Genomic DNA, 24463 nt, shown 5'->3' with positions numbered 1-24463 from the left:
ATAGTTAAAATGCCAGTGCCAGAGGACCTGAGGGACCTACTGGGTACATAACTTAAAAGCATGTTTGACATGTATTGGGTTGCACAATCAAATTTCTGCTAGAATTTCTGTTGAGTAACCGCCAATCTAAACTCCAAAAGTAATTTTCGGCTGTAGGTAACAATACAAGAAACGTTGTGAGCAGATAATGTAAGAAATAACAAAACAATTATAATAATACTGCAAAGTTGGCTAGGAGCTAGAAAATGGGTGACCATGTCTGTCAGTGTCATCTTGTCTCAGTCAGTCGAGCATGGTGCTTGCCATCCCAAGTGTTGTGGGTTCAATTCCTACTGGAGCCACCAATATGAAAAATGGATGCACGCATCACTAAGTCACTTTGGGAAAAAAGCAGCTGCTAAATGGCATTTATTATATTATTATATAAACCAGATCAGGCCAGTGCTCACTGTGGGAATTTATGTGACATGACAGACAGCGACAAATCTCCAAATTAAAGCACATTCTATTTATTCTACCTCACTGTGAGACCACGGGATATCTCACCCCCTTTGAACTTATTCTCACTCTGTCTAACTTGATGGACAAATACAAATTTGAAAGCTCCATTTGAGAGAACAGGCCTTGATAGAACTGCAGGGGATTTCAAAGTTGTCCTTGAATTAAACCGCATGTGTGGTGTAATTACCGATCAAAGATGTTGTGGTAATAAGCATGAAAATGTAAAATAAATATCCTAGAGCAAAGGTATTCAAATCTTACCCTATGAGGTCCGGAGTACTGCTGGTTTTCTGTTCTACTTGATAACTAATTGCACCCACCTGGTGTCCCCGTTCTAAATCTGTCCCTGATTAGAAGGGAAGAATGAAGCAAAAAAAAGCAGTGGAGCTGGCTTTAAATGTACATGTGAGTGACCCTACAGAATGTTTAATATAGCAACAGAAGAATAAAGAAATAAAAAAGGATGGGATCAACCGTTTTATTTTTCACAGTTAATTATATTATTGACAGAAATAGCTGCCATTCATTTATTCACCATATTGTCTGTTAACGTTAACACCTAGAATCATAACCTCAAATGTTGTAATGCTCAAAGGAAATGGGAAATGTACTTCAACGCCCTTAATTCCTTGACTAATTGAACAAAGGATTGGTGTCAGAACAAGTTCTTCCAAATAAAGTATCTATCAAAATATCCCCCCTCTTGACACGTTTTCCAGCACAGTGTTTACCAAATTCATTCAAGGCGTTTTAAAAGTACTTTGCTATTCCATGGATGAAAAATGTGTTTTACAGTTGTCCCCCCAAAAATCGGATGATCTCTATCCATGACAGTAAAGTACACAGCACTCTGTAAGAGGTACATTAGCTGTAGTCATGTCAGTAAAGGTTCCAGACACATGCCATTGCAATGCCTCTAGGGTAGTAGGTGGCATAGTTCACTTTCTCCCAGTGTTGACACTGTCTTCTTCTCTGTGAACAGCCCTTGCATAACTTTTCATTCAGCTGCTTCGTCAAGTCTTTTCCATGACACACCTCAAGTAATTTAGTATCCATACTTAATTCAATGTTATGTTGGTACAAATAATATATAGCAGTCATTTATTCGAGACATAATTTTGTGTTGGGGCATAATCATCATTAGATGAAAATTAACTATATATGTTTTTTATACGAGCATTAAGGGTTATTAATCATTGTAATAGCCTTATAAACTACGGTTGGGAAACAAATTCAAAATCCCCTCTTGAGATGATGTTGTTAGTGAAACAGTTATTTTACACATTCATTCATCATCCTAACATTGAGTGTTGTGTTCTTGTCTGGATTAAAAGCTCCCTCCACATGTCTGACAAGCCCCTACTTGTCTCCCACAGCCATAGCTGATAGCTTCTTCTTTGGTATTCGGTTTCCCGGCTGTTAAAATTAATAATGGCATTTCCTAAATATCTAGACAAGAGAATATCCCCCCACACACACACACACACACATTCTCCCCCTGCCCCCCGTAAAAGGTTGAGTGGAAAGGTACCTGAGTTGTTGCCTCTCACACTTCAAAGTGAGACTGGGTCACAGTGACTACACCTTGAATGCTGTTACAGATTTCTCTCAAGACATTGCCTAACCATTTGGTTTTCTTCACCATTTTGCCTCCTACTGAATCCAGGGCAGATGTCTGTTCCCTGATTGATTTGATAACTAAGTCAATCATGGGAAGTGGTTTCCATTGTAATAAGTTGTTATGTGATGCCATAATTATGTAAATATTGACTTAGTTATCTAATCAATCAGTGAACAGACCTCTGACCTGGCTTTAGTACGGGAGTCGTATGACAGCACGGTGGCAGTGAGAGAAGAGGACAGGCGGGGAGCTGCTGGGTCCCAGGCAAGTATTCTGCCCCATGGGAGAGATTAGTCTAAATCCAAATAACTACTGCAATCCCTGTCTGTTTACCTGCTGGGGGGTAGGTTCCTCCATATATCTCTATAGAGCAGCAGCCCACAGGGAACCAAGGGGCACAGAGATGGGACTTGCCTCTCAATCACATGGGGACTTGGCATCTAGGAGTGGCATTAAGCTGGAAGTATGAATCATATATCAAATGCTGAATTTCATCAACATCAGAGCAGGAAGAGGGAGTGGGCCAGGTTATGGTCAGGTTATCATTACAACCCAACATGACACGGAGGGCTATACTATGTGTTTGTTATCACTGAAGGATTTCAAATACAAGCTGATCCATGACTAATCATTGAGGGCTGAGAGGGTTTCTCGATTACTTGTATGAAGCACTGGTAGTAAAATAACCGAAGGTCTAGCAACCCAAATGTTGCGTGATTAAATCACATGATGGAGAACTTTAACATTTGAGCTAATTAGCGACTGCAAAATAGATGGGTTGGTTGTTTAAGACGTTTGCAACTCTGGGGCAAAGGCTTAGATTGTTGACAAATTGTAAATGTTGTCTTCAAATATTTATTGAAAACAGTAATACATTTGCAGAATGAGCATGTTTTCTCTCAAATACATCATTACAGTTGTTGGTTAGATAGCTAGCGAATTTGAAGTCATATTAGCATTGACATGAAATAAGTCAAAACACCTCCAAACAAGACATGGTATCAATAACAAGACACAACGAGATGAAACGAGCCACCAAGATTCCCCACATGGCAGCTTCTTATTGTTGCTAGCTGTCTGACCGTTCAGAATCATAACAAAGCACGGCTTCCGGCCACATCGATGTGCGCGCATCACTTCCATGACGTTGTCAGCCAACCCGTCTATACTTTGTAACTACGTAGCTAGCATGTTAGCTAAACCTAACCCTAACCTTAACCCAGGGGAGAACGACTGCCCCCTCTCATTGAAACCACGTTCAAGGTTGACCACAATACTGCATGTATTATTAGACGAAAACAGGATCCTCCATTATAGTGAATGGAAAATGGTTGATCTTTGTGGTCAATCTTAGCGTGAGTATAATATTTTTTTGAGGACAATAATGTATCAATAATTGCTTCTAATACACCAGATGTATGTCCTTAAACCGATAATATTTCCATCGCACACAGAAAAAGTAACAAGGATAATTGAGTTGCTAATGGAGCCCCGGTCGGCCTTCGACTTGAATTACTCAATGAGAGGGGGCAGCACTGAGCTAAACTGCAACGTTACTTCCTGGAGTAATTCAAACTATGCATGTTATATCTCCATTTTAACCTGCTTCATTTGTCTTCAATGAGCTAAACTAAGATTAGCCACCTTTCTAACCTAGCTAATTTTAGCTATAATAAATGTGAATTTTAAAGATAAAATTACTTAGAAAATTGTGTGGTGGACATGAAAAAAATCATGTGACTGTCACGAATACCTAATTATTAATTTGTATGTATTTCACGATCATTTGTGATGGTGTGCTTTTAGGGTAGGGATATGCGATAGGTGTTCACGTTGCCCCTAATGGTCGGTAGGATAATGCCTACGGAAATCAAGGCCATAATTTCACAGTTTTAAATAATTTGACAGTAATCCACTAGAGCCTCCATACTCAACTGGCGTTGAGATCGCATGGGTTGTGAGGTGGGGGTTTGTAACTACGCCGACAAATTACATTATCCATCTGGACCTTTGCCACCTAGGACATTTGTGATGGACCCTGCACTAAAGTTTGGCCTGGCTGAGTTATGTAACAGTGGGAACAGCACAACAGACATAGAGCAAGCAAAGACCAAGGTCAGCTCATATAGTGACTATGTACACTGTCACTCAATCTGACAGTAACATTAGCAATCTCACAATTAAGAGGAACATATTCACTATAAAATGGCTTGCCATAGGAGGCTCAAATAAGATTTGTTAACATAGTGCATCCTTCTATAACTGATGCCATCCACATAGCCTAACAGGCTTATGAGAAATGTTGGTACATTTGATATGGTTGATATAGCTGTTATAACATTGGCCTATGTTATTACCTGTTAACAGTTTTGTGGTAGTTAACATGTCCTAATGGTGAAAATTATATGACCCTTGTTAACTGGCTATACAAAAAAGTTTTCAAACTTTTTCACCAAATGTTTGGATTTAGCCATAAAGGGTCATTACACACCCATTTGCCATATAGAGTAACACGGTTGGTTAATGACATGTTTACAATGTGAGGCCGCAGTCTAACATTTTATTTGAAATCAAACTGAAGATAAAAGTACCCTTTTCATCTCACAATTTTAAAAAAATAGGTAGACCATTTTGGACCACATTGATCTACTGTATCTATTTTTTTCACATGTTATTTCATTAGATACAAATATTTTTATTTAAAAAAATTAGACTGTATGTTACTCTCTTGTATTGAAATTCTTTGTTTAAACATTACATTTACGAATTTGGCCAACAATCCAAAATGTGCGCAACAGGTGTTCTGTCTGTTCCCTGATCGAAAAAGGAACCCACCTGGAAGAACTGAGGGCACCAGGTACCGGCATCTCTGGGGCACGCTTCCACTAGCCATCACTCATCAACACTAAATATGAGAGGAAACCCAATTCTAACCAGAGGAATGTTAACACAACCACGCGTAAAGCATTTCCCGAAGTTTGGAATTTAAGCTAATGTTATATTTACATTTCTTTTGACATTTGTGTACCAGTTTCTAAAATGCTATATTGTGGTTTATTTAATCTAACACGTTCAACCTGTGATTTCAACATTAAATATGAAGACATTCAACTGCGTAAAATTACAGGACAAATCATCCGGAAACCTAGATTTGTTATAATTTGCTCACGTTAGATTAAGTTCTTGAAAATGTAAATAGTGCTATTTATCCTAGAAAATAAATATTACCTATAATTTTGCAGGTTGAATTCATCTTGAAATCATGAAAACTTGTTCAGATTATTGTTAATTGTTGGCCAATATGTATTATTATTCACGCAGGTTGACAGGGCATGCAATACAAAGGCCTGCGCCATGTCCATGCCAATTGAGAACTGGTCTATGTGAACAGAGTCCGTCAAACTGAAGGGTTTCAGTGATTGGTTGGTTACCTGTCTCCTCAATCAGCTGCCATTCGATCCCCATACCCTACACGCACTTTCAAAGCCGCATCGCTCGCGCTCACTCAATCTCCGAGTGCTATCACAAACTTTTCTCCAATCCTGGCGATTTAACGAGCTCTTTAGATATATATATAAAAAAAAAACGTTATACGTCATCTGCGAAGGTGGATCATGTAGTGTTCCAATATTTATAAAGCTCCGTGCGAACAATACATTGTGGAGGAGGAAAGAGACCTTTAAGGACGAGTTTCTCGCTGCTGTCAGCGACTTGGTTCCACGTTTAAGACAAGGTAAGGCTCTCTACACCTACTATTACAATATTCCAGTTGTTTTCTTTGATGTTTTTGTGTTTTTCTCAAGCTACAAACGCTTTTAAAATAGGCAACTTTTTTTCAGTGTTATTTTCTTAAAGGAAGATACTATACGATTATTAGTCAGCATCCGCCTTACACGTCTCAAACGTTGGCCAACTGTAGGCTACTGTATTTCAATCAATGTGAGTGTATCCCCCGCTTTTGCTTGATTTATTACAAATCACTATAAAACACGGGACCTGTATAAACGCACTTAAATAGACAAGCCGACGTATGTAACCTGTACAACTATTTGGAATACTTGTGAGTTTGTCGTCATTCAAGGGGAAGTAAATTGAGGCGGAATGAAGGAGACTTCCAGTAGATATAAATCAGGATCATCTTTTTCTTTCGTTTAGCCTACTTAAACCATCTCTTCTGCATAATTATCAGAAACCATGCCTGTCATACAAATATGTGTCTGTTAAGATTGGGAAGTAAGTTGCATGAATAACAATTGCAACATAAAAGCGCCATTAACGTTTTTGGGAAATGATTTGTCTCTACTCTGGACAGAGAAAAGAAGCACGAGTCAGACTTCACACAGTAGCACGTGGATTTTTGGAGATGTTCCTTCTGGAGCTCAATCACTTGTCAGCGCTGGTCACTGCGCTCACATCAGTGCTCTCCGCCCTGATCTTGCTTGCCGTCTCCAGGCAACTGTGGACCTTCCGGTGGACCATTACGCGGGACACAGAGAGCAAGTTGCCGCTACCCAATGGGTCCATGGGCTGGCCGCTGGTGGGAGAAACGTTCCACTGGCTCTTTCAGGTATGAGGAGTAATTGTTTAGTTTTTTTTACAAGCGTTCCAAGATAGACTATATGTGCCTTTTACGCGACGTATGTCACCATGCATGTGATGAGCTAAAGAGTTTGTTTGTGTTAAAATGTGCAAAGAAACAGCACACAACTTATGAAAACATTACATCTCAGTTCAGTATACTGTATACTGAATATAATTCGTCCATGGTACTATACTTGTGTGGACTTGATGAGCGTGTGTAATTCATTCTTGCGGTGAAAAACAGACGCTTTCACTTCAATTCCACACCGCGCTCCTGTAGGAATGCATCCCGCTTCCAGACTGGGCGTAAACTAGGAGGCACGGGGTAGAGCCTTAAGGCCATGGGTAGAACGCGCCCTCTTTATACACATGAACTGAACACCTCCTTTACCGCTTTTGTGTGTGTTTGTGTTTTACGACAGGGGTCCAACTTCCACATCTCCAGGAGAGAGAAGCATGGCAACGTTTTTAAAACTCACCTTTTAGGAAAGCCTGTTATCCGGGTGACTGGTGCCGAAAACATCCGTAAAATCTTGCTTGGAGAACACAACTTGGTTTGCACGCAGTGGCCTCAGAGTACCCGTATTATCCTAGGACCCGACACCCTGGTCAACTCTATCGGAGATTTGCACAAGAAGAAGAGAAAAGTAAGGATGAAATAAAGATGAGTAAAAACCCGCAGGGGACATAACTTGGTGAGGCATGATCATCTTCTAGGCCTGTTACTCGCCAGGGAGGCAAATCAAGGCAATAAAATATGCACATAATTCCTTGCTGTTGCTATTGAGTTATTATAGGTAATAACTAGAGAAGTATCGGGATGATTAATTTTGTCTCAAGTATTATTCAATTGTTGTCTGGGGTACCTTGTAGCCTACCAGGTGATAACTTTTTATTATGCTTTCCTTTAAGATCTTGGCAAAAGTCTTTAGCCGCGGGGCCTTGGAGACTTACCTACCTCGCTTGCAAGATGTTGTCAAGTCTGAAATTGCAAAGTGGTGCTCAGAGCCTGGCCCAGTGAATGTTTACGTCTCAGCCAAGTCTCTCACATTTCGCATTGCTGTCAGAGTCTTGTTGGGACTGAAGATGGAGGAAAAACGCATAGCTTACCTGTCTAAGATCTTTGAGCAACTCATGAACAACCTCTTCTCACTACCAATTGACGCACCTATGAGTGGCCTCCGCAAAGTGAGTAAGCCTACAGCCAACAATGTTATAATGCTGTAAAATTATTCACATATTTATTTTATGTTTTAATCAATGTAGAAATGATAGTCCTGAGAAATGATAACCCTGAAATGATAATACGTTTATTTATGATTAATTTCTTTACATGTTTAAAAAAACAAAACTATTGTAGCCTAATTCATATTGTATGGTGTGGCATTATTACAAAACTATTTTTCTAACTTGCAATGGTAACAAAAAACTTGCACATCACATTAACTCCCAATATGTTATTAGAATGGAAAAGAGTAAATATAATATATTTTCAAGCACTGAATGGAAATATCCCATCAAGGCAGCTAAAATCCATTAGATGCCACGCTGATGTATGGTTTTTCTTCTCAGGGAATAGAAGCCCGGGAAATCCTACATGCGTGCATGGAGAAAATCATAGAGGAGAAAATGCAGAAACAACAGTCTGATGAGTACTATGATGCTTTCGATTACATGTTGATCAGTGCCAAGGAAAATGGAAATGAACTCAGCATGCAGGAGTTGAAGGTAAATTATTGTATCTTTCTGTTTAACCATTCTGCTTTGGTCATATGCATATACAATCCCACATTTGCAATTGTATAGTCAGACTTATTTGGAAGTTTATAGCCTACTAAGGTGAATTTACCATTTATTTACTTTGGACGACCAAAACAAATGTCCAATATTAAAGCTTAAATAAAATGTTAATTGTGTTCTGTTTCTGGTGTCTAGGAAACAGCGGTGGAGTTAATATTTGCTGCTCACTCAACTACAGCCAGTGCCTCCACTTCGCTTATTCTTCAACTCCTGCGGCACCCTGCTGTGGTGGAGAAAGCCCAGATGGAGCTGGAGTCCGAGGGTCTCGGCTACGAAGCACATAGCGCCCACAGATGCTCCGGCAAAGAAAATGGTCTGAAAGGTCCTCTTGCGGCGGAACATGAGGAACATCGGCCTCTAGACACAGAGGACACCCTGTTGATGAATGGGAACGGGACTGTTAATTGCGCACTGGATGAAGACGAAGAAGCACAGTGTTCTCGGTCTCATATTCCTTGTTTAACTTTGGAGAAACTGAGTCAGCTACGTTACATTGAATGTGTCGTCAAGGAGGTCCTGCGGTTTCTCCCGCCAGTGTCTGGAGGATACAGGACCGTGCTACAAACATTTGAATTGAACGTAAGTATACATTTACATTTACATTTAAGTCATTTAGCAGACGCTCTTGTCCAGAGCGACTTACAAATTGGTGCATACACCTTATGACATCATAAGAATTACGCACACTTTTTACACACTACGGAAGCGCACTACACTCTTTAAAAAAGGGTTCTGGAAAGAACCAGAAAGGTTCCCTTTTGTAGGGTTATTTGATCAGAAGCCCAAGGGTTATTCTTCACTGAACCATTGGGTTACATGCAGGGTTATATTTGGAATAAATGTCGGTTCTATATACAACCTTTAGTAGTGTTATATATGAAGCATTGAACACTTTTTGGTTCTATCCAGAAGCTTTTTTTCTAAGAGTGTATTGAAGCTGACCTTAGATAAACCCCATGACCAGGCCACACCGCATCATACTTTAGATTTACTGTGATGTCGGGCAATTAGTCCCTCAACTGGCTAGAACATAAAACATTATTCGAAAGCAGATACAATGCGATGTCAGTATTTTTTAAAGTAATTGAGCGAGTTTTCAATACACCATAATGTGTGCAGCGCTCAAGTGCATCTCCCAATCATTGCTCCATATAAAGTGACCAAGAGATTCACATAGGCTTTTATTTGAAATGAGGGATATAGTGAACTGAGGACCCTAGGGTAAAAGTATAAATAACTTTGAAACCGTCTGGATATCTTATGTCCGATGGTGGATACGATTAGATATATTCTAGTCAGATTATGACAACTTTATTCATACTGATTGATAATTGACTTACAGTTGATAATATTCATATTGATGTTTAGGGTCCATGTGATATGTTGTGAGATACAGATGATGCTGAATATACCTTAACATTTCCGGAAGTCAAAGAGCATTCAATCTGACTGTAAAGCGGTTGTCACTTGCCAATAGCAACCTTATCCTTGTAAATATTATATTGAAGTTTAATTTTTGTTTTGTCTCTCTACTTCCAAGGGCTACCAGATTCCTAAAGGATGGAGTGTAATGTACAGTATCCGGGACACCCATGAGACAGCTGCAGTGTTCCAGAGACCAGAGATCTTCGACCCAGACCGCTTCGGGCCGGAGCGTGAAGAGAGCAAGACTGGGCGCTTCAATTACATTCCATTTGGTGGCGGAATAAGGAGTTGCGTCGGAAAGGAACTTGCCCAAATGATACTAAAAACCCTGGCAGTTGAGGTGATTGGCACGTGCAAATGGACACTCGCCACGGAAACATTCCCCAAGATGCAAACGGTGCCAATAGTCCACCCCGTCAATGGACTGCATGTGCATTTCAGTTACGCATAGCCTACTCCGATAGTTTAGAGATGTCATTGTTATTATTAAAAACATTAACATTAAGCTCATTAACTTTCCACAATTGCAATATTAAGTTATTCAATCTGAATACATCAGCAAGAACCCTATGCTGTGAGAAACACGGTGGTCATTGTAGAGTGGAACCAATGCATGGTGCCAGTGACCTGTGATGATGATCGACAAGATCGCCTTTTTACGCACTGGGAAAAGTGACTGCATACATTTGCTATTCTTCACGGACATCCGGGCGCCCACTTCCATAACATAGCAAATCGAAAAATGATAGCCTATATTTCAGCACCATAATGCAATATACAATGGACGAGTAGGGCTTTTCTCTCAGAACAAACATTATTTGTGCTCAGGACTGATTATAAATATCCGTCTATAATACGAAATTGTCTTTCAGATCTTGCACTTGGTCTCCACGAAAGACTTTCAGAAATACATTCCAAATGTATGTGTTTATGTCCAGTATGTAAGTAGATTGAAATGAGATATAGGCCTACATTTCTAGGCTAAATAAGTGTATGTGTGTATGAAATGAAGTAGTATTACAAATAAGCTTTATTTATAGAACACTTTGGTTAAGTCTGTGTACATATGGAATAATAATGAATAGGCCTAGTTATTTATAATCAATGTAAAGCATAGACCGTTAAAACAAACCATAGGCCTAGAGTATCGCTAATTATTTGATTAGAAAGTCTATAAATCAAAATGCAATTATATAAACTTACCTAGAGAAAATAACCAATTATTATTACATGTTCCATCATTATGAATAATCGTTGATTTTAAAGCATGATGGAAGCGCTGTGAAATGACCCGGTTAAGATGGATTCATGGAAGGAGATAGCACTTTTTCTCCTTTACGGAGTGTGTATTTGTTCTATTGATTGAATGTGTGTATTTTTCTGTAGATGTTGCTCGTATTATCTATAGAACGATGTAAAGGGTAAATTACAAATGTGCATTTGCTGCCATCATGTTAAGCACAATGTATAGATTCCCGTTCTATAAAAAGAGCAATATGAACTTGTTTATAGATCAAATTGTTAAGGTTTTGATAATATGACATTTGATAAGTGTGCCAGTATTATCACAGTATAAGCCTATACAATATATTATGAAATGTGTTGTTTTTAATATGAGATGCCAAAATATAGTCAATTGTAAGCGTAGTGTATAGTCTTAGTGGTTAGTTGGGTCTGTTTTTGTTCGCCAACTCATATCATTGAATTCCATAACCACAAGAACGATTTGCATATCATTTGACAGGCTCCGCCCCCGAAGATAAATGGAACCTGAAAGGTTACACCTTCAGAGTGAACTCGGATTGCAGTGTGACCCTCTAGTGAACGATTTAACTCTGCACTATTGACCCTCAGTTTAGGTGACGCTTTGTTAACTGTGCGTTCACAAGCAGTGACCACAACACCAATGATATCTCACAACATAATTTCCACACCAAAGAATTCTAGACCTATAGGTCACTATCTGACTTTCCTCCATAGACGACTGAAATTATTAATTGTAGGTAAGACACTTGATTTAAACCCTCAGACCACCCACGTTTAACAGAACTACCCCCTCCCTTCCACCCACCCAACTACACACACCCTCTATCTTCCTCTCTCTCTCTCTCTCTCTCTCATCACGTCAAATTACCTCCAAAAAGGTTTAAATTATTCTAAATTGTAGGCTATACCCTATAGGTTAATTGAGACATTGAAAAACAATAGTCCTATAGATTGAGATAATGTATGATTATGCACTCAATTTGATTGACAGAATAGACGACTGTGAAGATGATGGCGCGATCCTAATCATGAGTGGTAAAGGGCTCTGTAACTCCTCATTTGGTGGGCAGTGAACTTGGCGACGTTTTGGCACCAGAGTTCACACGGATGTCACGGTCCGTGTTGTAGGTCACAGGCAGGGCAACGCATAGAAATGGGACAGAGCGTCCCTGCCCCCAAATCTGTTGGAATCGCGCTGCGGTAATGGTTTTTTAACACAGGGTGCACAGAGAACGGTGATATTCATTAACAGTACACCCCGTAGAGTAAACTAAATACAAAGCATGAATCCGTTACCGCTAGAAAAATATAGGACAATACATTGATATGAATGCAAAGTGAACACAGATGCAGCGCTTGTCCTAGCCTATTGACACATGTGTCAAGCCTGGATGTCCTCTTCATGAACACGAGTGTCTCTCGGAAGTATAATAGGCCAAATGTTCTATTTACATAATCAAGCCCGATCAGTCTCAGACTAGGGGGTTTAGCTTGTAAACGAAGAACACGATATATTGGGTAACCGATGAGGTCTTTTCCAAAGTAAAATACTTATATTCTATTGTGGGGCCGCACACCAATAAATGGTTAAACATTCGTACCAGTCCACTGTGGGCGGAGCACTGGGCGCGAGCAAAAGCAAAAGCAACACAATTAAACATGAACTCTGAGTGAACTAATTTGTCTGGCCAAAGGTAAAATGAGGCATGGTTGGGGGAGACGGGAGAATAAAAGCGCAGAATGGAGGGTGAGACGCAACAGTCAAGTGCAACACTTGGCTACTTCCACTCCCCGTGGTCCACTCCCAGCCATCCATCTTGCACTTGTTTCACAAGATTCTCCTAGAGATGGGGTTCGGCGCTTTATTCATAACATGTTTTTGCACTCTCGTGCTCCCACTCATTTTGATCGTGGCGGCGATGAAACTGTGGGAAATGTACGTCATTAGTGGAAGTGATCCAACCTGTCAGAGTCCTCTTCCTCCGGGTACCATGGGACTGCCCTTCCTTGGAGAGACGCTTCAGATGGTCCTGCAGGTAACTGATGATGGAAACATCAATTGCAAACTCTTATCCTGCCTATATTTACAGTGTGCAGCAGGCTGCTGTCGATTAGTTGGGGTTATGCATCAGGCTGAAATGTCCTCACAGAAGAGTATGCTATTGAAAAAACCGAAAGGTTGTTTAGTAGCCTAATTCAAGCAATTTAAATATGCAATTATTAGTGTGCACCTTTTCTACACGATTTATTTTCAGAGAAGAACATTTCTAAAAATGAAACGTCAGAAATATGGATATATTTATAAGACGCATCTCTTTGGGAGTCCAACCGTGAGGATAATGGGTTCAGAACATGTGAAACAGATTCTGATGTCGGAACACAAATTGGTCGCGGCTCAGTGGCCAGCATCAGTGTGACTCATCCTCGGGTCGCACGCCCTGCGCACGGCGCGCTCCACAAGAGCAAGAAAAAGGTAGGCAATGTTGAGTAGCCTACAAATCTGTGTAGGAACCTCATGGTTTATATTTATAATGAAAAACACATTGTAATTTACCACGCCTTTTCTTTATAGCATACACTTAAAGCGCACTCTCCTGTTTGCCTGCAGGCGATCATAAAAGCCTTTTCCCGGGAGGCCATGGGACAGTATATTCCTGTGATCCGGGAGGAGGTGAGATGCGCCGTGGATAACTGGCTGCAGAGCGACTCTTGCGTGCTAATGTACCCAGAGATGAAGCGCCTCATGTTCCGCATCGCAATGAGAATCCTGCTAGGCTTCGAGCCCGAGCAATCAAAGACCGACGAGCTGTAATTAGTGGAAGTGTTCGAAGAAATGATAAAGAACCTTTTCTCCCTACCAATCAATGTTCCTTTCAGCGGCTTGTATCGGGTAAGTTGCCTGTGAAATGGTAGGATTGATTGATTGAAGCAGCCCTGGAATGCGTCACATGGGGCTACAGTGTGCGCACAACATTATTGACCGATATTATTCACCATTCCGTTTATAGGGTCTGAGAGCGCCAACATCATCCACTCAAAAATAGAGCAAAACATAAAAAAGAAGCTTTCCAATATTGATAACAACAACAATTATAAGGATGCGCTGCAATTATTGATTGAGGACGGTGAGAGGAAGGAGCAGCGAGTAAGCATGGAGGTAACAGATGCCTTTCATTTTCATGGTTATTTGATTCTACACACTGCCATTTACTCCATGTATGAACAATTATTTATGTATTTCCAACAGGAGATAAAAGAATCTGCCACAGAATTACTATTCGGTGGCCACACAGCGAGCACTGCGACCTCTCTGGTGATGTTTCTCGGGCTGCATGCGAATGTCATGCGTAAAATGCGCCATGAGCTTCAGGAGAAGGTTGGTATCACCAGAGGAAGAGGCGAAGCGCGAGGTATAACTGGGCCCAAAATCTGTTTTCTCCAGCAGGTGGCGTTTTTTCGTATATTTTTCGCTCACTAAGTAAGGAGTTTTTGTATGGCGGTCAATGAGTGTCGAATTTGGTTTAACAAAAAATGAAATAGCTTATTTGCTATGTGTGGTTAATTTGATCGACTAGAAGTTTTGTAATGCGTAGGTTGTTATATTAGGTTGTTATAAGTGTACTAATATAGCCTAAGTAGGACACGTGACATCTCAGCAACTTTGAGAAAAAACACTTCATATTGGTGTTATGCCTGTTGTTCACGCTCACATCTGCACTCTCATTGGCTAGACTGCTGTCCATTTTTAAAGACTTTTCCTTTCATTGTTATGGCGCCCACTTGAGTAGCTGGGCCCGATTTTTCAAAAGGATCTTAAGGATAAGTTTATCGTTAGATGCATTTGTAGGAACATCGTTAAATCTCAGAGCTGTTTCCCAAAATCATATTTATGGACGTTGCACTTGAAAACGCTCGGAATTAGATGCTTATTAGATGCTTTTTTTTGCTCTCCCGTGTCACTTTATACACAGAGGATATCCGCTAAACATAGTATCACATGGTTTACCTGTCTGTGACTTCTGATAATTTAAGAACAAAGTTGACAAAAAATACGAAGTTGCCAGTGTCTTTGCAATTGATACAAACAAGCGACGTAGGCTATAACAAAATGCCTAAAATAAAACCGAGATGACTGCATTACAATATAAATAGTAGGCTATAGGTCTATTTCAAACATATTGATATAACATTTAATGTTCAATCAATTGAGTTCTATTTTGCAACTTCTAGGCTACTGTAGTTTAACATGTGCGCAGCTCCCTATCTATCTTTTGATCCTATCAGTATAGACACATGCTCCAACGACGCACTTTGCGACCGTTCTTTCTGCATGATTTTTTGGGAAACATGTTACATCTTCGGTCGCTGTAGGAAAGATGCATTGTTAAAACACTCCTAAACCTAAATTCCATCGCTCTCAGGAAACGGGGCCCTGGTCAATATAAAGGATGCTGGCTGGATAAAGAGAGTCGGCCCAAAAATTGAACCCTGTGGCACCTCCATAGAGACTGCCAGAGGTCCGGACAACAGGCCCCCCGATTTGACACACTGAACTCTATCAGAGAAGTAGTTGGTGAACCAGGCAAGGCAATCATTTGAGAAAACAAGGCTGTTGAGTCTGCCGATAAGAATGTGGTGATTGACAGAGTCGAAAGTCTTGGCCAAGTTGGTGTATATGGCTGCACAGTAATGTCTCTTGTAAATGGCAGTTAGGATATCGTTTAGGACCTTGAGCATGGCTGATGACCATGACCAGCTCTGAAACCAGATTGCATAGCGGAGAAGGTACGGTGGGATTTGAAATGGTCGGTAATCTGTTTGTTAACTTGGCTTTCGAAGACCTTAGAAAGGCAGGGCAGGATAGATATAGGTCTATAGCAGTTTGGGTCTAGAGTGTCACCCCCTTTGAAGAGGGGGATGACCGTGGCAGCTTTCCAATCTTTGGGGATCTAGAGAGTTTGAACAGGCTAGTAATAGGGGTTGCAACAATTTCGGCAGATAATTTTAGAAAGAGAAGGTCCAGATTGTCTAGCCCGGCTGATTTGTAGGGGTCCAATTTTTTCAGCTCTTTCAGAACATCAGCTATCTGGATTTGGGTGAAAGAGAAATGGGGGAGGCTTGGGCGAGTTGCTGTGGGGGGTGCAGGCCTGTTGATCGGGGTAGGGGTAGCCAGGTGGAAAGCATGGCCAGCCGTAGAAAAATGCTTATTGAAATTCTCAATTATAGTGGGCAGCTCGCCTCAGTGCAGTGGGCAGCTGGGAGGAGGTGCTCTTATTCTCCATGGACTTTACAGTGTCCCAGAACTTTTTTGTGTTTGTGCTACAGGATGAAAAATTCTGCTTGAAAAAGCTATCCTTAGCTTTCCTAACTGCCTGTGTATATTGGTTCCTAACTTCCCTGAAAAGTTGCATATCACAGGGGCTATTCAATGCTAATGCAGAATGCCACAGGATTTTTTTGTGCTGGTCAAGGGCAGTCAGGTCTGGAGAGAACCAAGGGATATATCTGTTCCTGGTTCAAACATTTTTGAACGTGGCATGCTTATTTAAGATGGTGAGGAAGGCACTTTTAAAGAATAACCAGGCATCCTCCACTGATGGGATGAGGTCAATATCCCCTTCCAGGATACCCGGGCCAGGTCGATTAGAAAGGCCTGCTCGCTGAAGTGTTTTAGGGAGCGTTTGACAGTGATGAGGAGTGGTCGTTTGACCGCAGACCCATTACGGATGCAGGCAATGAGGCAGTGATCACTGCGATCTTGGTTGAAAACAGCAGAGTTGTATTTGGAGGCCAAATTGGTTAGGATGATATCTATGAGGGTGCCTGTGTTTACGGATTTGGGGTTGTACCTGGTGGGTTCATTGATAATTTGTGTGAGATTGGGGGCATCAAGCTTAGATTGTAGGGTGGCCGGGGTGTTAAGCATGTCCCAGTTTTGGTCACCTAGCAGCACAAGCTCTGAAGATAGATGGGGGGCAATCAATTCACATATGGTGTCCAGGGCACAGCTGGGGGCAGAGGGTGGTCTATAGCATGCGGCAACGGTGAGAGACTTGTTTCTGGAAAGGTGGATTTTTAAAAGTAGAAGCTCAAATTGTTTCGTCACAGACCTGGATAGTTAGACAGAACTCTGCAGGCTATCTCTGCAGTAGATTGCAACACCGCCCCCTTTAGCAGTTCTACCTTGTCGGAAGATGTTGTAGTTAGGGATGGAAATCTCAGGGTTTTTGGTGGTTTTCCTAAGCCACGATTCAGACACGGCTAGGACATCCGGGTTGGCAGAGTGTGCTAAAGCAGTGAATAAAACAAACTTAGGGAGGAGGCTTCTAATGTTAACATGCATGAATCCAAGGCCACAGGTAACTGCCAAAATAAAGGAAACAATTGAGTAAATGAGGGACATAATATATTGAAAGCAGTTGCTTCTACACATGTGTGGCTCCTGAATTAATTAAAAATTAACATCCCATCATGCTTAGGGTCATGTATAAAAATGCTGGGCAGGCCATTATTTTGGCTACCATGGCTATGCCCCCATAGGATGATAATGCCCCCATCCACAGTGCACAAGTGGTTACTGAATGGTTTGATGATCATAAAAACAATGTAAACCATACGTAATGGTCTTCCCAGTCACCAGATCTCAACCCAATTGAACACTTATGGGAGATTCTGAAGTGTGCCCGAGACAGTGTTTTCCACCACCATCAACGTAACACCAAATAAAGGAATTTATCATGTAAGAATGGTGTCATGTCCCTCCAAAAGAGTTCCAGACAATTGTAGAATTGCGTCCTACCTGACAGGTCGCTCCTACCAGGTGGCGTGGCGAGAATCTGTCTCCTCACCACGCGCTCTCACCACTGGTGTCCCCCAGGGCTCTGTTCTAGGCCCTCTCTTATTCTCGCTATACACCAAGTCACTTGGCTCTGTCATAACCTCACATGGTCTCTCCTATCATTGCTATGCAGACGACACACAATTAATCTTCTCCTTTCCCCCTTCTGATGACCAGGTGGCGAATCGCATCTCTGCATGTCTGGCAGACATATCAGTGTGGATGACGGATCACCACCTCAAGCTGAACCTCAGCAAGACGGAGCTCCTCTTCCTCCCAGGGAAGGACTGCCCGTTCCATGATCTCGCCATCACGGTTGACAACTCCATTGTGTCCTCCTCCCAGAGCGCTAAGAACCTTGGCGTGATCCTGGACAACACCCTGACGTTCTCAACTAACATCAAGGCGGTGTCCCGTTCCTGTAGGTTCATGCTCTACAACATCCGCAGAGTACGACCCTGCCTCACACAGGAAGCGGCGCAGGTCCTAATCCAGGCACTTGTCATCTCCCGTCTTGATTACTGCAACTCGCTGTTGGCTGGGCTCCCTGCCTGTGCCATTAAACCCCTACAACTCATCCAGAACGCCGCAGCCCGTCTGGTGTTCAACCTTCCCAAGTTCTCTCACGTCACCCCGCTCCTCCGCTCTCTCCACTGGCTTCCAGTTGAAGCTCGCATCCGCTACAAGACCATGGTCCTTGCCTACGGAGCTGTGAGGGAACGGCACCTCAGTACCTCCAGGCTCTGATCAGGCCCTACACCCAAACAAGGGCACTGCGTTCATCCACCTCTGGCCTGCTCGCCTCCCTACCACTGAGGAAGTACAGTTCCCGCTCAGCCCAGTCAAAACTGTTCGCTGCTCTGGCCCCACAATGGTGGAACAAACTCCCTCACGACGCCAGGACAGCGGAGTCAATCACCACCTTCCGGAGACACCTGAAACCCCACCTCTTCAAGGAATACCTAGGATAGGGTAAGTAAGGGTAAGTAATCCTTCTCACCCCCTTCTCCCCCAAAAAAATATTTAGATGCAAGTGGCTGTTCCACTGGATGTCATAAGGTGTATGCACCAATTTGTAAGTCGCTCTGGATAAGAGCGTCTGCTAAATGACTTAAATGTAAATGTAAATGTAGAATCTATGCCATGGTGCATTGAAGCTGTTCTGGCTCGTGCTGGCCCAACATAAGACACTTTGTGTTGTTTTTTCCTTTATTTTGGCAGTTACTTGTATTATGCATTAAAGCAACACTATGCACAATAGGCTAGCATTAAAAGCACTTGATTTTTGTAGTGCCAATGACATGGCATAATATGATTTAAACATGATTTGAAACCATAAATCATTCATTTACAACGTTTTCTATGACAAGAAAAGTATAATCAATAGAAGCCCGTAGTTGTTTGGTTACGATGAGATTAAGATCAGACACAAATCTCATTAAGGTATTTATAAATCATATTCTTCCAAATCTAGGGCTATATTTAATTGATTTAATTTGCTGCACACCTCACCCAGACAGTGGTTTTAATAAGAATACTCTCCATGCAAGAAGCATGTGCCCCTATCTCTGTGTAATTAAATAGTAATATATTTACAACATATGTTGGGAGCCCAATCAGAGGACAAACCCCTGAGTACTGAGTTGTTGGAGCAGTTGAAGTACACCGGCTGTGTCATTAAGGAAACTCTCCGGATCAACCCTCCTGTCCCTGGTGGCTTCCGTGTAGTACTGAAGACTTTTGAGCTTAATGTAAGTAAACTTCCGTGTAGGTCCTTAAAAGGTCCTACACGATCCTACACGGACTCAACTCCAGCCACTTTACTAAGGGAAATTGATGTAAAAAAATGTATCACTAGCCACTTTAAACAATGCCACTGAATATAATGTTTACATACCCTACATTACTCATCTCATATGAATATACTGTACTCTATACCATCTACTGCATCTTGCCATCTTTATGTAATACATGTATCACTAGCCACTTTAAACTATGCCACTTTTATGTTTACATACCCTACATTACTCATCTCATATGTATATACTGTACCCGATACCATCTACTGCATCTTGCCTATGCCGTTCTGTACCATCCCTCATTCATATATCTTTATGTACATATTCTTTATCCCTTTACACTTGTGTGTATAAGATAGCAGTTGTGGAATTGTTAGGTTAGATTACTCGTTGGTTGCTACTGCATTGTCGGAACTAGAAGCACAAGCATTTCGCTACACTCGCATTAACATCTGCTAACCATGTGTATGTGACAAATACAATTTGATTTGATTTGAAGGTCCTGAAATAACATTTACACAAGATTTTAGGCTAAAAGTTTAAAGGAGGCATAATTGATTGTCTTTTGAGAAACACAAAATGGAAACCATGTCCTCTTATAGCATATGAGTTTTTCTACAAATGTCTCACACACAATATGGCATAGGTATTAATATAGAGCTCATGTTATACATAACAGGAGGCTTCTGAGGGGAGAACGGCTCATAATAATGGCCAGAACGGAGCAAATGGGATGGCGTCAAACACCTGGAAACCATGTGTTTGATGTATTTGATACCATTTCACTGATTCTGCTCTAGTCATTACCACAAGCGGGTCCTCCGAAATTAAGGTGCCACCAACCTCCTGTGATATACATCAAAGCCTTCAGAAACTGTATAACGATTGGAATAAAATTATTTGAAATCATTGCCATCCTCACCCCAACCTAACATCCTATATTGTGTCTCCTCAGGGCTACCAGATTCCCAAGGGTTGGAACGTCATCTACAGCATCTGCGACACTCACGACGTGCTGGACACACTTATTAATAAGGAGGAGTTTCAGCCAGAGAGGTTTATGGACAAGTCACCAGATGACTCCTACCGGTTTGGTTACATCCCCTTTGGGGGTGGTGCGAGGACATGTGTGGGTAAAGAGTTTGCTAAAGTTTTACTTAAGGTGTTCCTGGTCGAGGTGGTCACCAGATGCGACTGGACTTTGTTGAATGGACCACCGACAATGAAAACAGGCCCATCCGTTTATCCAGTGGACAATCTGCCCACAAAATTCACCAAATGTATCCAGACCTACTGATAGTGAAATATTGGCATTTATGTAAATACACTAAATATTTTATGAAAGACATATTGTGTATTTTTTATATTACATATCTTTTGTACGACAGATATTTATGTCAACCCCAGTAGCATTGTAAAAGCAACATTTTTAAAAGCACTTCATGTTGCACTCCAATAGTTCTGAGACAAATCATTTTTTGGATATTTTGAAATACAATTGTTTTAAAGCTGTACTTTACCATTTTCATGCAACTTAACTCTGTTGTTGCATGTGGAATGTTTTCAATAAAAACATGGGAAACTACAGTGCCTTGCGAAAGTATTCGGCCCCCTTGAACTTTGCGACCTTTTGCCACATTTCAGGCTTCAAACATAAAGATATAAAACTGTATTTTTTTGTGAAGAATCAACAACAAGTGGGACACAATCATGAAGTGGAACGACATTTATTGGATATTTCAAACTTTTTTAACAAATCCAAAACTGAAAAATTGGGCGTGCAAAATTATTCAGCCCCTTTACTTTCAGTGCAGCAAACTCTCTCCAGAAGTTCAGTGAGGATCTCTGAATGATCCAATGTTGACCTAAATGACTAATGATGATAAATACAATCCACCTGTGTGTAATCAAGTCTCTGTATAAATGCACCTGCACTGTGATAGTCTCAGAGGTCCGTTAAAAGCGCAGAGAGCATCATGAAGAACAAGGAACACACCAGGCAGGTCCGAGATACTGTTGTGAAGAAGTTTAAAGTCGGATTTGGATACAAAAAGATTTCCCAAGCTTTAAACATCCCAAGGAGCACTGTGCAAGCGATAATATTGAAATAGAAGGAGTATCAGACCACTGCAAATCTACCAAGACCTGGCCGTCCCTCTAAACTTTCAGCTCATACAAGGAGAAGACTGATCAGAGATGCAGCCAAGAGGCCCATGATCACTCTGGATGAACTGCAGAGATCTACAGCTGAGGTGGGACACTCTGTCCATAGGACAACAATCGGTCATATATTGCACAAATCTGGCCTTTATGGAAGAGTGGCAAGAAGAAAGCCATTTCTTAAAGATATCCATAAAAAGTGTTGTTTAAAGTTTGCCACAAGCCACCTGGGAGCCACCCGTGTATTGATTATAGAGGTCTAAATGCCATCACAGTGGGGTTCAGCTACCCATTACCTCTCATTGCTACGGCAGTGGAATCATTTCAGGGAGCGCAGCTCTTCACAAAATTGGATCTCAGGAGCGCATATAGTCTGGTGCGTATTAGGAAGGGAGACAAGTGGAAAACCACATTTAGTACCACATCGGGCCACTATGAGTCCTGCGTCATGCCGTATGGGTTAAAGAATGCTCCAGCGATTTTCATATCCTTTGTAGACGAGATTCTCAGGGACCTGCACGGGCAGGGAATGGTTGTTTATATCGATGACATTCTGATCTACTCAGCCACTCACGCCGCGCATGTGTCTCTGGTACGCAAGGTGCTTGGTAGACTGCTGGAGCATGACCTATACGTCAAGGCTGAGAAGTGTGTGTTCTCCAAACGAGCCGTCTCCATTCTGGGTTATCACATTTCCACCTCGGGGGTGGAAATGGAGGGTGACCGCATTAAGGCCGTGCGTAATTGGCCGACTCCGACCACAGTAAAAGAGGTGCAGCGGTTTTTGGGTTTTGCCAACTACTACCGGAGGTTTATCCGGGGTTTTGGCCAGATAGCGGCTCCCATTACCTCACTGCTGAAGGGGGGCCAGGTGCGGTTGCGGTGGTCAGCAGAGGCGGACGGAGCTTTCAACAGGTTGAAGGCGCTGTTCACTGATGCACCCGTGTTGGCGCATCCGGACACCTCTCTAGCATTCATAGTGGAGGTGGACGCATCCGAGGCTGGGGTGGGTGCCGTGCTATCACAGCACTCGGGTACGCCACCAAAACTCCGCCCCTGTGCTTTCTTCTCGAGGAAGCTCAGCCCAGCGGAGCGTAACTATGATGTGGGGGACCAGGAGTTGTTAGCGGTGGTCAGGGCTCTGAAGGTGTGGAGACACTGGCTTGAGGGGGCTAAGCACCCCTTTCTCATCTGGACCGACCACCAAAATCTGGAGTATATTCGGGCAGCTAGGAGACTGAACCCACGTCAGGCAAGGTGGGCCATGTTTTTCACGTTATCTTATAGACCGGGCTCCCAGAACGTGAAGGCGGACGCACTGTCCCGCCTTTAAGACACGGAGGATAGGTCCACCGAACCTACTCCCATCCTTCCCGCCTCAAGGCTGATAGCACCAGTGGTATGGGAGGTGGACTCGGACATCGAGCGGGCGTTACGGGCTGAATCCGCGCCTCCTCAGTGTCCGGCGGGGCAGAAGTACGTGCCGCTTGGTGTTCGGGACCAACTGATTCGGTGGGCTCACATCCTACCCTCCTCGGGTCACCCTGGGGTGAGGAGGACAGTGGGGAGCCTTCGGGGGAGGTATTGGTGGCCTACCTTGGCTAGGGACGTTAAGGTTTATGTCTCCTCCTGTTCGGTATGCACCCAGAGTAAGGCTCCTAGGCACCTTCCTAGAGGGAAGTTACAACCCCTCCCCGTTCCACAACGGCCATGGTCTCATTTCTCCGTAGATTTCCTGACCAATCTGCCCCCGTCTCAGGGGAACACTACGGTTCTGGTGATTGTGGATCGGTTCTCTAAGTTCTGCCGTCTCCTCCCATTGCCCGGTATCCCTACAGCCCTACAGACTGCGGAGGCATTATTCACCCACGTCTTCCGGCACTACGGGGTGCCGGAGGACATCGTTTCTGATCGGGGCCCCCAGTTCACGTCCCGAGTATGGAGGGCGTCCATGGAGTGTCTGGGGGTCTCGGTCAGCCTGACCTCCGGTTATCACACCGAGAGTAATGGGCAGGTGGAGAGAGTAAACCAGGAGGTGGGTAGGTTTATGCAGTCGTATTGCCAGGACCGGCCAGGGGAGTGGGTGAGATACATCCCCTGGGCCGAAATGGCCCAGAACTCACTACGCCACTCCTCTACTAATGTGTCCCCCTTTCAGTGTGTGTTGGGGTACCAGCCAGTCCTGGCACCGTGGCATTCGAGCCAGACCGAGGCTCCTGCGGTGGAGGAATGGGTGCAGCGCTCCAAAGAGACCTGGAGGGCCGTCCAGGAATCCCTCCAACAAGCTAGTGGACGTCAGAAAAGGAGTGCTGACCTCCACCGCAGTGATGCCCCCGTGTTTGTACTGGGGGACAGGGTCTGGCTCTCGACCCGAAACCTGCCCCTCCGCTTGCCCTGCCGGAAGCTTGGGCCGCAGTGTGTAGGGCCCTTCAAAGTCCTGAGGAGAATAAACGAGGTGTGTTATCGATTACA

General features: G+C 42.7%; 1 protein-coding gene and 1 pseudogene across 1 annotated transcript; both read left to right on the top strand.

Annotated features, from left to right (window-relative positions):
• Positions 1-5594: 5594 nt before the first annotated feature.
• On the top strand, positions 5595-11575 carry LOC118369799 (cytochrome P450 26B1-like). Its single transcript, XM_035754504.2, has 7 exons — positions 5595-5855; positions 6435-6689; positions 7126-7350; positions 7616-7891; positions 8276-8431; positions 8639-9082; positions 10044-11575. Exons 2-7 carry the CDS (start codon positions 6486-6488, stop codon positions 10377-10379), a joined length of 1641 nt encoding a protein of 546 aa, XP_035610397.1. The 5' UTR covers positions 5595-5855; positions 6435-6485; the 3' UTR covers positions 10380-11575.
• A 1247-nt stretch (positions 11576-12822) lies between these two features.
• Positions 12823-21416, top strand: LOC118369798 (cytochrome P450 26A1-like; annotated as a pseudogene).
• Positions 21417-24463: the final 3047 nt, after the last annotated feature.

Source organism: Oncorhynchus keta, chromosome 36 (genome assembly GCF_023373465.1).
Source record: "Oncorhynchus keta strain PuntledgeMale-10-30-2019 chromosome 36, Oket_V2, whole genome shotgun sequence".
Taxonomy (NCBI): domain Eukaryota; kingdom Metazoa; phylum Chordata; class Actinopteri; order Salmoniformes; family Salmonidae; genus Oncorhynchus; species Oncorhynchus keta.
This window is presented reverse-complemented; position numbering and strand designations above follow the sequence as displayed.